The sequence below is a fragment of the Populus euphratica genome, unplaced genomic scaffold (assembly GCF_000495115.2).
Source record: "Populus euphratica unplaced genomic scaffold, PopEup_1.0 scaffold2.1, whole genome shotgun sequence".
Lineage (NCBI taxonomy): Eukaryota > Viridiplantae > Streptophyta > Magnoliopsida > Malpighiales > Salicaceae > Populus > Populus euphratica.
This window is the reverse complement of record NW_011499846.1, coordinates 7,971,247-7,984,546: the sequence shown is the minus strand read 5'-3', so window position 1 is coordinate 7,984,546 and position 13,300 is coordinate 7,971,247. Positions and strand designations below refer to the sequence as shown.

At 30.9% G+C, this 13,300-nt stretch overlaps 2 protein-coding genes across 2 annotated transcripts in view; both read right to left on the bottom strand.

Annotated features, from left to right (window-relative positions):
- The window catches only part of LOC105137774 (proline-rich protein 3-like), a 4,896-nt gene extending 3,345 nt beyond the window's left edge, over positions 1-1,551 (bottom strand). The window contains exons 1-2 of the mRNA XM_011043649.1: positions 1,446-1,551; positions 1,258-1,406 (exon numbers count right to left, since the gene is read on the bottom strand). Of these exons, the coding sequence (XP_011041951.1) occupies positions 1,258-1,404 (147 nt within the window). The 5' untranslated portion in view covers positions 1,405-1,406; positions 1,446-1,551. The remainder of the gene's footprint in view (positions 1-1,257; positions 1,407-1,445) is intronic.
- Positions 1,552-5,214: 3,663 nt separating this feature from the next.
- On the bottom strand, positions 5,215-12,847 carry LOC105138459 (proline-rich protein 3-like). Its single transcript, XM_011044540.1, has 4 exons — positions 12,385-12,847; positions 12,248-12,345; positions 5,860-5,980; positions 5,215-5,717 (listed from the first exon to the last, which is right to left on the bottom strand). Exons 1-4 carry the CDS (start codon positions 12,845-12,847, stop codon positions 5,398-5,400), a joined length of 1,002 nt encoding a protein of 333 aa, XP_011042842.1. The 3' UTR covers positions 5,215-5,397.
- Between the last annotated feature and the right edge of the window lie 453 nt (positions 12,848-13,300).

The window sequence follows — 13,300 nt, the reverse complement described above, 5'->3', positions numbered from 1 at the left end:
ATTATTATTATTATTATTATTATTCATTGAAAAACATCGTCAACCTTAAAAGTAATCTACTTACATCACTCCTCAACTATCTAATATTATATTAATATTCTATTTTAACTATTAAAAATCTAAAAGACTTAAATTAAGCGGAGAAGAAATATAAAGTCTTAAAATACAAAAACCCTTAAATTATATCAAAATTTATGTGATAATTAATTTATTATAATTATCAAAATTCATATATAATTATTTGAAAATCAAGTACATTTATATTCAAGAAACATTGAAATTTATTCATTTCTATCAAAAAATAGAAATTAAATACTATAAATTAATTAAATAATAAATTTACTAAGCACATGCCATGCCAAGTAACTTAGTATTTATAAACGCACACATTGAAATAGAAACATGTTAAAACCGGAGGACAAAATACAAAATAGACTAGTCTTTAACTTATTTTTTTAAGGAAAAAAAAATCAATGACCTTGTGGTTCATTAATATTTGGTGATATTGATACATCATTAATCTCCCCAAAAAAAAGAAAAAAAATCTTAATTGAAGAATTTTTATCTCAAAACTCTCCCAACAATGAAACTCATCAAGACAAAAGCCCATAAAAAACAAAAAGGAAATCAATTCGTTAAAACAGCTTTAAACAACGTAAAAAATAGATGAATTGTAGTCATGGAGAGAAGACAATTTAATAACCAGCAGGGGTTGATGTAGGTCTCGTCGAGGTGTAGAAGAAAGTTCTCATGGAGTACAGTTTTATTTTCTTGTCATGGAGAATGTGATAAGCTGAAAGGGGAGCACCGGTAATCCCATAGTTCATATCTGTTGGAACGTTGCAGGTTTTCAATGGAGAGCTTTCAAGGTAAGCCTTGCATTCTGTGAGCTTTAAAGCTGGCAATGTTTTGAAGTAGTAACCCTTTGCATTAGTTGCTTTTGTCAAGCAGGAGAAAGGGACTTTCTTGTAACCATACTGGTCTACAGCAGCACAGGTTATTCTTATCACAGCTCCTACACAAAAAAAAAATAGTTTTTGTGAGGAAAATATAACAAAAGAATATCATTGATCAGCAGCGTCTGTAAAAATAATAAAACATGCGAAACAAAGTATTACATTGAATCCGAAAAAGAATAAAGAGGGTGTAGAAATTACCTTTAATAGGGGTATAGTTAGAGCCTTGTTTGCATAGGACAAAACCTTCTATGCCGATTGGGCTATGCTCATAGTCCAGTTTGTCATTACTTGGTTTTGGTACGTATAACTTTGGTTCCGGGAGATTTGGTTTTTGGGCATACCCATCATGTGCCGTGATAATCTCTGGCTTTGGTGTAGTTGACTTTGGTTGTTCATAAACCTTCTCCTTTGGGTCATAACCATGATCAGGTTTTGGTACAGTCATCTTTGGTTTCAGAAGGTTTGGTTTTGGAACATTTTTATAATTTGGTTTGGAAACATCTGGTTTTGGATTGTAACCATAATTTGGCTTGGCAGTGTCTGGTTTGGGTACGATCAACTTTGGTTTTGGGTGATTACCATAGTTGGGTTTTGGCATTTTCAATTTTAGTTTGGGAACATCTGGTTTTGGGTTATAACCATAATTGGGCTTCGCAGTGTCTGGTTTGGGGATGGTTGGTTGGCCAAGGTATGGTTTTGAGTCATACCTGTTGTCTGGTTTTGGTTTGGGGAGGGTTGGCTTAGGATTGGATTCGTAATATGGTTTGTGAAGGTCTGGCTGTGGTTTTGGGTCATAACTATACTTGGGTTTGGACGTATCTGGCTGTGGTTTTGGATTGTAAGTATAATTTGGCTTGGTTGTATCTGGCTTTTGTTCATAGCCGTAACCGCCAGCGGAGGCAATCACTGACAATGACAAGAGAAGGAATAAGAAGAGAAGGAATAAGGTGGCGGCGGAGGAATGGGTTAGAGCCATTGCAAAGAGGACAGGGATAGAGCTTTAGATTGTTGATATGGGACGCTACCATCATCATGGCCTTTTATAGGACTGATTGCTCGATTGGGTTACTAATTTGAGAAATAAAATACAGAAAGGAAAGGGAGACTTGTACGTATGCACAGTAGGAGAGGAGGGGTGATCAACGTGATGAGCAATACTGCTCCACCCAGGACACATTGCAATCCAGCATGATGGCTTGGACTTGGACGGTATTATATTCGGCATTTTTATTCAGGACGTGCCTTAATTTGCTATATATGTTGGAATTTGTATACTTGTAATTAACAGTTTCTGGATAGAATACAATTCAATATTTGAACAGACGTGATAACAGCTTAGGATATGCTTATTGCTTTATATGGGAAAGGAATCCCTAACAACTTATCACAATGATCTTTATATTTATATCTAATAACTAATATTCTTTCAATTGGTAGCGGAGCATGGTTCTTGCTATATATATATATATATATATATATATATATATTAAGAACATAGAAAATATGGGTAGTAGAGAAGGGTGAATTGTGAAGTCTATTACGGGTACCATAATATCCGAAGGTTTTTTTTTTTTTTATGATCACATTAAAGTTTACTTAATAAGAGAGTTAGATAATATTGTTGATTAATCTTGCACTGTAAGATTTGTTAGTGTAATTGTCGCCAAAGTGACCTAGATCACTAAACCTTATAGATATAAAATCAAATAAAAGATTTGTCATAAATTACGATCTTAAAGACAACGATATTATTCTTCAAAGGTCATCATATTAGGAGAATGGGGCTAGCCTAAAGAAGAGTCATTTTAACTAGTTATGAATTCGATAGAGTGGTATAATATTTTAGTTGTTGTGCATACCCAAAGGTAACACAACTATTTTTAAGTAGTAATTAAAAATTATATCAAACGGTAAGGTGATTAATATTTTTGCATCTATAGAGTGGACAATGCATGCGCTAATTAAGGTTTTTGCCCCGAGGTGACATGAATAGTCTATTAATTTAGAATTATAAAATTCTATATTATCTATAGACTTAAGCTTCATTGTCAGAATGTTTTTTAAAGTTTTAGTCTTAATCCCCGCTGTGTCGCGATCATATACTTAAAGTATTTTGGTTCTCAACGGGACAAAATTCTCTTAATGGTATGGGCAAGTCTGATTAACACTTTGGATTTGGACTTTTCATTTTTCACGAATAAAACCCAAGCTATTACCGATGACAATACTGATGAACAAGTCTTTGAAATGAAAGCCGGAGAGAGGTCAAACATGCTTAGTTTGACGTTAATGAGGATAATTCCGGCGAACAACATCAAAACCTCTCAATTATAGATGAAAAATGCTAAGGAATTTATGAATTCTGTGAAGGATCAGTTGACAAGTCACTAGCAGGCCCTTTTATAGAAGAATTAACTACCATGAAGTATGATGGTACTAGAGGAGTTCAACATCATATTCCCGATAAGGCAGATGAAGTTGCAAAGCTAAATGCTTTAAGAATGCATGTAAATGATAGTTTTCTGTTTCAATTCATTCTGAATTCACTACCTTCTCAGTTTCGTCCATTCAAAATTAATTATAACACCAATAATTAAGGATCAATGAAGAATAAGTAAATCGATAAAAATGTGTATTTAAGTGCAAGTATGTTTAAAACATTAAAGAAACATACAACATTGCTGGTAACTCAAAGAGTTAGCAAGAAGGAAGGAAATGGAAAATAAATCCCACTAAAGAAACAAAATGCATCTAGAAAAGTTAATAAAAAATAAAAAGATAATTTTACTATCAAATGTTAGTTTTATAATAAGAAAGGACATGTAAAGATGGACTATAACAAACATAAAGAAAGGTAATAAATTCTCTTTTATTTGTTATGAATCAAATCTTTGCTTAAGTTTTTCCTAATACTTGATGGATTATGGTGTTATTGTTTACATGAATAACACAATGTAGGGATTCCTTACAAGGAAGGAAAGTGAACGACCCATCTGTATGAGAAATCGTTCAAAGATGAAAGTGATAACTATTGCAACCTATCATTTACTCATTAAGATTGGTAATGATATAGATATTAAAGATAGTTTATATTTACCTGTGATTTTGTTTTGTATCCAAAATTTTAAATTTTTTTCCTAGAAAAAAAAAACAAAAAATTGAGATTTGGTTGTTCGGACTTAGCCTTGCTTGCCCAAATTTTTTGGGTTAAGGGTGTTTTTAACAAAATACACCCTTATGTATTCTCTTCTTATTTCACATATTTATATTTTGATACCTAACTAAATGAATCTTTTTTCAATATAAAAAAATATCAAAAAAATTTGGAGGTCTTTATTGATTTAATTATGGGCCCCTCACAATTTTTTTCGTGTGGCTTTGTTGGCTTTGATGTATATACGATTTATGAACTTTTATTGCAAAATACATAGCTGATATGCAATAAATATTTTTTAAAAGAAAATAAAAAATAGTTTCCTTTTTTTTTAATCTAAATTTTATGAATTTATTCATTATCATTAGAATCATAAAAACTACACCTTTAGTGTTATGCAATATTTACCCACACTAAAATTAGAAATATTTATAAGAGAATATTCATCAACACCAAAGTCAAAAATATTATAGTAAGACTATAAGAATGGAACAAAAACAAACTCTTAATAATATAAAATAAAATCAGCAATGTAGTCTCTGTTTTAGATAGGACGCTTAAAGACTCTGATACCAAATTAAGAAGAAGTAGGAGGCTTGATCTATTAGTTAACCAATCTATTTTATTTATATATGCAAGACAATATACAATAATAAAAGTAGAGATTACAACACAAGAGTAATCCTATAATATTTCTTATATATACACATTCTATAGTATAAAGTCTTAAAATACAAAAATCCTTAAATTATATCAAAATTCTATGATAATTAATTTATTATAACTATCAAAATTTATATATAATTATTTAAAAATTAAGTACATTTATATTCAATAAACATTTAAATTTATTCATTTGTAAATAATTTTAAACAACTTATAAAAAAATAAAAAATAAATACTATAAATTAATTAAACAATAAATTACTATGCACATGCCAAGTAACTTAGTTTTTATGACGCACACATTGAAATGGAAACATGATAAAACCGGAGGACAAAATACAAAAAAGACTAGTCTTTAACTTTATTTTTTTCAAGAAAAAACGTCAATGGCCTTGTGGTTCATTAATACTTGGTGATACTGATACATCATTAATCTCCCAAAAAGAAAAGAAGAAAAATCTTAATTGAAGAATGTTTATCACAAAACTCTCCCGATAATGAAACTGATCATCAAGAAAAAAGCCCATATATATAAACAACAAGAAGGAAATCAAGCCGTTACAACAGCTTTAAACAACGTAAAAAATAGATGAATTGTAGTCATGGAGAGAAGACAATTTAATAACCAGCAGGGGTTGATGTAGGTGTCGTCGAGGTGTAGAAGAAGGTCCTCATAGAGTACAGTTTTATTTTCTTGTCATGGAGAATGTGATAAGCTGAAAGGGGAGCACCGGTAATCCCATAGTTCATATCTGTTGGAACGTTGCAGGTTTTCAATGGAGAGCTTTCAAGGTAAGCCTTGCATTCTGTGAGCTTTAAAGCTGGCAATGTTTTGAAGTAGTACCCCTTTGCATTAGTTGCTTCTGTCAAGCAGGAGAAAGGGACTTTCTTGTAACCATAGTGATCCACAGCAGTACATGCTATTCTTACCACAGCTCCTACACACACAAAAAATAGTTTTTGTGAGGAAAATATAACAAAAGCTTATCATTGATCAGCAGCGTCTGTAAAAATAATAAAACATGCGAAACAAAGTATTACATTGAATCCGAAAAAGAATAAAGAGGGTGTAGAAATTACCTTCAATAGGGGTATAGTTAGAACCCTGTTTGCAAAGGACAAAACCTTCTATGCCGATTGGACTATACTCATAGTCCAGTTTGTCATTACTTGGTTTTGGTATGTATAACTTTGGTTCCGGGAGATTTGGTTTTTTTGCATACCCATCATGTGGCGTGATAATCTCTGGCTTTGGTGTAGTTGACTTTGGTTGATCATAAACCTTTTCCTTCGGGACGACATAACCATGATCGGGTTTTGGTACAGTCATCTTTGGTTTTAGAAGGTTCGGTTTTGGAACATATTCATAATTTGGTTTGGGAACATTTGGTTTTGGGTTGTAACTATAGTTTGGCTTGGCAGCGTCTGGTTTGGGTACGATCAACTTTGGTTTTGGGTGATTACCATAGTTGGGTTTTGGCATTATCAATTTCGGTTTGGGAACATCTGGTTTTGCGTTATAACCATAATTTGGCTTAGCAGTGTCTGGTTTGGGGATGGTTGGTTGGCCAAGGTATGGTTTTGAGTCATACCTGTTGTCTGGTTTTGGTTTGGGGAGGGTTGGCTTCGGATTGGATTCGTAATATGGTTTGTGGAGGTCTGGCTGTGGTTTTGGGTCATAACTATACTTGGGTTTGGAAGTATCTGGCTGTGGTTTTAGTTTATAAGTATAATTTGGCTGGGTTGTATCTGGCTTTTGGTCATAGCCGTAACCGCCAGCAGAGGCAATCACTGACAATGACAAGAGAAGGAATAAGGTGGCGGACGAGGAATGGGTTAGAGCCATTGCAAAGAGGACAGGGATGGAGCTTTGGATTGTTGATATGGGACGCTACCATCATCATGGCCTTTTATAGGACTGATTGCTCGATTGGGTTACTAATTTGAGAAATAAAATACAGAAAGGAAAGGGAGACTTGTACGTATGCACAGTAGGAGAGGAGGGGTGATCAACGTGATGAGCAATACTGCTCCACCCAGGACACATTGTTGAACTTGGACTTGGACATGATGGCTTGGACTTGGACATTATTATATTCGGCATTTTTATTCAGGACGTGCCTTAATTTGCTATATATGTTGAATTTTGTATACTTGTAATTAACAGTTTCTGGATAAAATACAATTCAATATTTGAATAGACATGACAGCTTAGGATATGCTTATTGCTTTATATGGGAAAATAATCCCTAACAACCTATCACAATGATCTTTATATTTATTGAATTCAATTCATAGATTTGAAATCAATTGATAAAACCTATTTTGCTCTTAATTCAATTCACAGGCTACCTACCCGTTGTGGCCTTTTCAGCGACTGAAAACTTGATAGCATGAAGCATGTTGAAGCACAACAGGTGTGGCTTTAAAAGTTAGGGGAGCAAAAAAAAAAAACTATAAAGTTGTATTTTTAATATATCCAATATTAATTATTAAAATTGAAAAAAAATTAAATACATGAACAAGATAACTCCACATAAAATAAATTAAAAAAATTATGAAATTCAATTTTTAAACAACCTAATATTTAAAGATATAAATGAAAAAAAAAACTAAATAAAAGAGAAGAAGATCAAGTTTTTGGTAGGAGATATTGAAAACATTTTCAATCAAAAAACACTTGAAAAAATGAATCAAGTCAACACAGCTTAATATGCCAAACTTGTGACTCGATTTACAAAATTGGGATAATCCCATGTAAAGAAAGAAAAAAAACAAAGCGCAATTACAGAAATTCTATAAAAAAAACTAAAAAAAATAAATAGAATCAGTCTACCAAACTTGTGATCTAAATCATGAAATTCAAATAATCTTATAGAAAGCAAATAAAAAAAATTAGAAAACTCAAAATTCAACCAATCCAATATTAAAAAATTAATTAAAAAATTAATTAAAAAGAGCCAATCCAATATTAAAAAATTAATTAAAAAGAACAATAAAAAAAATAATCTGAGTTAAATCAAATGAAACTATTAAACTTGCAATTTGAAACATGACTTTAAGATAAATTAATAAATAATAAATTATAAAATTATAAAATTTAACTTCCAATAAATCAAATATTGAAGGTTAAAATAAGAAAAAATTAAATCCATAAAACCAATATATAACCTAGTGTAAAGAAATAAAATATGAAGCACAATTTACAAAATATCTTAATATTGAAGGACAAGAAAAATTAAATAAAAAAATCAAATCCTTGAATAAAAAAATAAACAAAAAATAAACAAAACATGCAAAAAAAAAAAAAACTAAAAACCATTATAATAAATAATATTTACACACAGTGTGGCTAGGTGATTTAGCCACACTCTTTAGTATTCTGTTAATAACTAATATTCTTTCGCTTGGTATAATAGCCCAATTGAATATTCATTTCATTGTTCTAGTCATTATATTCATGACATAAATTATTCTTTCCATTGGTATGATAGCCCGATTGAATTCATTTCATTAATACTCATGACATAAATTATTCTTTCAATTGGTAGCGGAGCATGGTTCTTGCTATACTAGTTCACTGCATAATTATGAGTGATTATATATATTAAGAACACAGAAAAATATGGGTAGTAGAGAAGGGTGAATTGTGAAGTCTAACACGAGGAGCTACAACATCCTAAATTATTATATATTATTTTTTATTATCACATTAAAGTTTACTTAATAAAAGAGCTAGATAATATTGTTGATTAATCTTGCACTGTGAGATTTATTAGTGTAACTGTCGCCAAAGTGACCTAGATCACTAAACCTTATAGGTATAAAATCAAATAAAAGATTAGTTATAAATTACGATCCTAAAGACAATGATATTCTTCCATGGTTGATTCGTGGTAAACTCAAATTAAAGTTTGATTCAATTATAGTTGATTATGACAGTACTCTATATGATGATGGCTTATATAAAAAAAAATTTGATGGCCCTGCATAATAATGTTGGTTTAAAGCGCTGCTAAATAAATGAAATTTATCTTGTGGCATAGATGTTTGGGGCATATCTTCAGGAAAAAAGATTTAGATATTAGTGAAGAATTAAGTTTTGGAAAAACTAGATTTTCCTGATTTAAACTTGTGTTTGGACTTTGGATTGCATTAAAGTAAAAAAAAAAAACAAGGTAAGAAAAGTGTCATAATAATCAATAAGTTTCTTGATTCTATTCATCCAAACATATATATGGACCACTCTCTCTTACATATTTTACTAGAGAAAAATACTTTATCACTTTTAAAGAAGATAGGGCACATTATAGTTACGTGTATCTAATACATAATAAATCTCAATATGTTGCCATCTATAAGGTTTATATTACTAAAGTCAAGAAATGATTAAATAAAAATGTTAATTTTATTAGATGGTATAAAGATGATGAGTATTATAGAAGATATAATAAGTCAGGATAAAATCCTGACTTATTTGCTAAGTTTTCAAAACAAGAAGGCATTTATGCATAATTTACAATGTCAGGTATACCACAATAAAATAAAATTAATGAAAAACATAATTATGTTATAATTAATAAACATGTGTAGAAGTATAATGATTTATTCTAAAGTACCCAACATAATAAACATCTTATTGAATTGCCTAATAAATGCAATAAAATCAGTTGTTAATAGATTTTTAAAGGAAAGTAAGATGCAAAAGGTGATATCTAAAAGGTTTCACATTTTTTTTTACAAAATTATTGAATTAAGTATATAAAAATTATTATACTAATTAAAATAAATATTTTATAGGTATCATCTATTAACTGTCTAGGTTTATTAGATACCAAATACATTAACTTACCAAACACCAGTTATTTATTGTCAATTACCTTAATTTACTAAATTCCAGCTACAAGCTATCTTGATATACCAGTTATTAGCTGCTTAGACCTTTTACATCAAGTTACTATTCACCTTGTTTAGAAAAAATAAATTATATTATTGCTAGAACTAAAAAGTTAATTAATTATTTAATACATAAATCTTATTTTTAAGTTATTTGGATTTTTTAGGATTTCATCAATAATATAATACCTAAAAAAAAATTATATAGGTAATAGATGTTGAAGGATTTAATTGAAAAAAAATATGAAATTCAATTTAAAATTAAAAAAATATTAATAAAAAAATAATAAGAAAAACAATAAAAACCAATTAGTTGAAATTGAAAACAAACCAAATGATTAAAAAAAAGTTAGGCACGCAAGCTTGGTGGCCCTATATGCATGGACCTTAAAATAAAAACAGAAGGGCACGTGTCACGTTATTTAATTTTTTTTTTCTCTTTTTTTAAGTTGTCCACCACATTTTGTTTTAAAGAAAAACACAGCGTATGACATATCTGTTGTTCGAGATTATGGCCATCACGATTGACTGGAAAGGCGGGTAACCAACTCCGAATTATGGTCCTCTCCTTTCTTCTTCTTCTTCTTTTCTTTTTTAATTTTGGTCCTTTCCTTTTTAATTCCTTTCAAACAATAAAAATGGACTTCTTTTGGACAATGCCACCATCAACCCCATGATAAAATATTTTTTGAGATTAAAAAAATAATATAAAAAATAAATCAAAATAAATTATCAATCACAAACTTCAACTAACACCACATTAAAGGATCAAATTAAAAAAAAATTGATGATTGAAGGAAAAAGAAAAAAAAAAGAAAGAGGATCAGAATTGATACTATATTTTTTTAAAAAAAGCATTAATATTTTTTTAAATTAATCACTAATTTGATCCTAGAATATTTTTTATTTTGAAATTATGATAACTAAATTAAGACAAATTAAAATAAATAATCAATTCTAAATGCAATAAATATAATATTAAATAATAAAATTAAAAAAATAATAAAAAAAAAAAAGAAAAGTAGTATGGGAAGGCACAATGATTAGCCTCACAAGGCAAGATAATTTATGTAATTTGCAGTTTGCATAATTGTAATGACGAAACACGGCATCTTAAGACTTTTGTACGGCCACCCCGAAATAAATTGCCTAGCTCCATTACTGTTTTTAGCACGGTTATTGCTGATGAAGCATATCTCAAGGGAAACGATAAGAGTACGCAGAGAACCTGGAAAGAAAATCCAAACATTTTTACCTTTTCATTATTATTATTATTATTATTATTCATTGAAAAACATCGTCAACCTTAAAAATAATCTACTTAAATCACTCCTCAACTATCTAATATTATATTAATATTCTATTTTAACTATTAAAAATCTAAAAGACTTAAATTAAGCGGAGAAGAAATATAAAGTCTTAAAATACAAAAACCCTTAAATTATATCAAAATTTATGTGATAATTAATTTATTATAATTATCAAAATTCATATATAATTATTTGAAAATCAAGTACATTTATATTCAAGAAACATTGAAATTTATTCATTTCTATCAAAAAATAGAAATTAAATACTATAAATTAATTAAATAATAAATTTACTAAGCACATGCCATGCCAAGTAACTTAGTATTTATAAACGCACACATTGAAATAGAAACATGTTAAAACCGGAGGACAAAATACAAAATAGACTAGTCTTTAACTTATTTTTTTAAGGAAAAAAAAATCAATGACCTTGTGGTTCATTAATATTTGGTGATATTGATACATCATTAATCTCCCCAAAAAAAAGAAAAAAAATCTTAATTGAAGAATTTTTATCTCAAAACTCTCCCAACAATGAAACTCATCAAGACAAAAGCCCATAAACAATAAGAAGGAAATCAACCAGTTACAACAGCTTTAAACAAAGTACAAAATAGATGAATTGTAGTCATGGAGAGAAGACAATTTAATAACCAGCAGGGGTTGATGTAGGTGTCGTCGAGGTGTAGAAGAAGGTCCTCATAGAGTACAGTTTTATTTTCTTGTCATGGAGAATGTGATAAGCTGAAAGGGGAGCACCGGTAATCCCATAGTTCATATCTGTTGGAACGTTGCAGGTTTTCAATGGAGAGCTTTCAAGGTAAGCCTTGCATTCTGTGAGCTTTAAAGCTGGCAATGTTTTGAAGTAGTAACCCTTTGCATTAGTTGCTTCTGTCAAGCAGGAGAAAGGGACTTTCTTGTAACCATACTGGTCTACAGCAGCACAGGTTATTCTTATCACAGCTCCTACACAAAAAAAAAATAGTTTTTGTGAGGAAAATATAACAAAAGAATATCATTGATCAGCAGCGTCTGTAAAAATAATAAAACATGCGAAACAAAGTATTACATTGAATCCGAAAAAGAATAAAGAGGGTGTAGAAATTACCTTTAATAGGGGTATAGTTAGAGCCTTGTTTGCATAGGACAAAACCTTCTATGCCGATTGGGCTATGCTCATAGTCCAGTTTGTCATTACTTGGTTTTGGTACGTATAACTTTGGTTCCGGGAGATTTGGTTTTTGGGCATACCCATCATGTGCCGTGATAATCTCTGGCTTTGGTGTAGTTGACTTTGGTTGTTCATAAACCTTCTCCTTTGGGTCATAACCATGATCAGGTTTTGGTACAGTCATCTTTGGTTTCAGAAGGTTTGGTTTTGGAACATTTTTATAATTTGGTTTGGAAACATCTGGTTTTGGATTGTAACCATAATTTGGCTTGGCAGTGTCTGGTTTGGGTACGATCAACTTTGGTTTTGGGTGATTACCATAGTTGGGTTTTGGCATTGTCAATTTCGGTTTGGGAACATCTGGTTTTGGGTTGTAACTATAATTTGGCTTGGCAGTGTCTGGTTTGGGGATGGTTGGTTGGCCATGGTATGGCTTTAAGTCATACCCATTGTCTGGTTGTGGTTCTGTAAATTTTGGTTTGGGGAGGGTTGGCTTCGGATTGGACTCGTAATATGGTTTGTGGAGGTCTGGTTTGACAACGTCTGGCCGTGGTTTTGGGTTGTAAGTATAATTTGGCTTGGTTGTATCTGGCTTTTGATCATAGTTGTAACCGCCAGCGCCGGCGGAGGCAGTCAGTGACAATGACAAGAGGAGGAATAAGGTGGCGAAGGAGGAATGGGTTAGAGCCATTGCAAAGAGGACAGGGGAGCTTCAGATTGTTGATATGGGACGCTACCATCATCATGGCCTTTTATAGGACTGATTGCTCGATTGGGTTACTAATTTGAGAAATAAAAGATAGAAAGGAAAGGGAGACTTGTACGTATGCACAGGAGGAGAGGAGGGGTGAGCAACGTGATGAGCAATCCTGCTCCACCCACGACACATTGCAATCCAGCATGATGGCTTGGACATGGACATTATTATATTCGGCATTTTTATTCAGGACGTGCCTTTTCTATATATCTTGAAATTTGTATACTTGTAATTAACAGTTTCTGGATAAAATACAATTCAATATTTGAATAGACATGACAGCTTAGTATATGCTTATTGCATTATATGGGAAAATAACAAATAGAATCTTGCTTTAGATAGGCTAATAAAAGAGATCATTAAATGATTGTGCAAAAGAACCTAAAC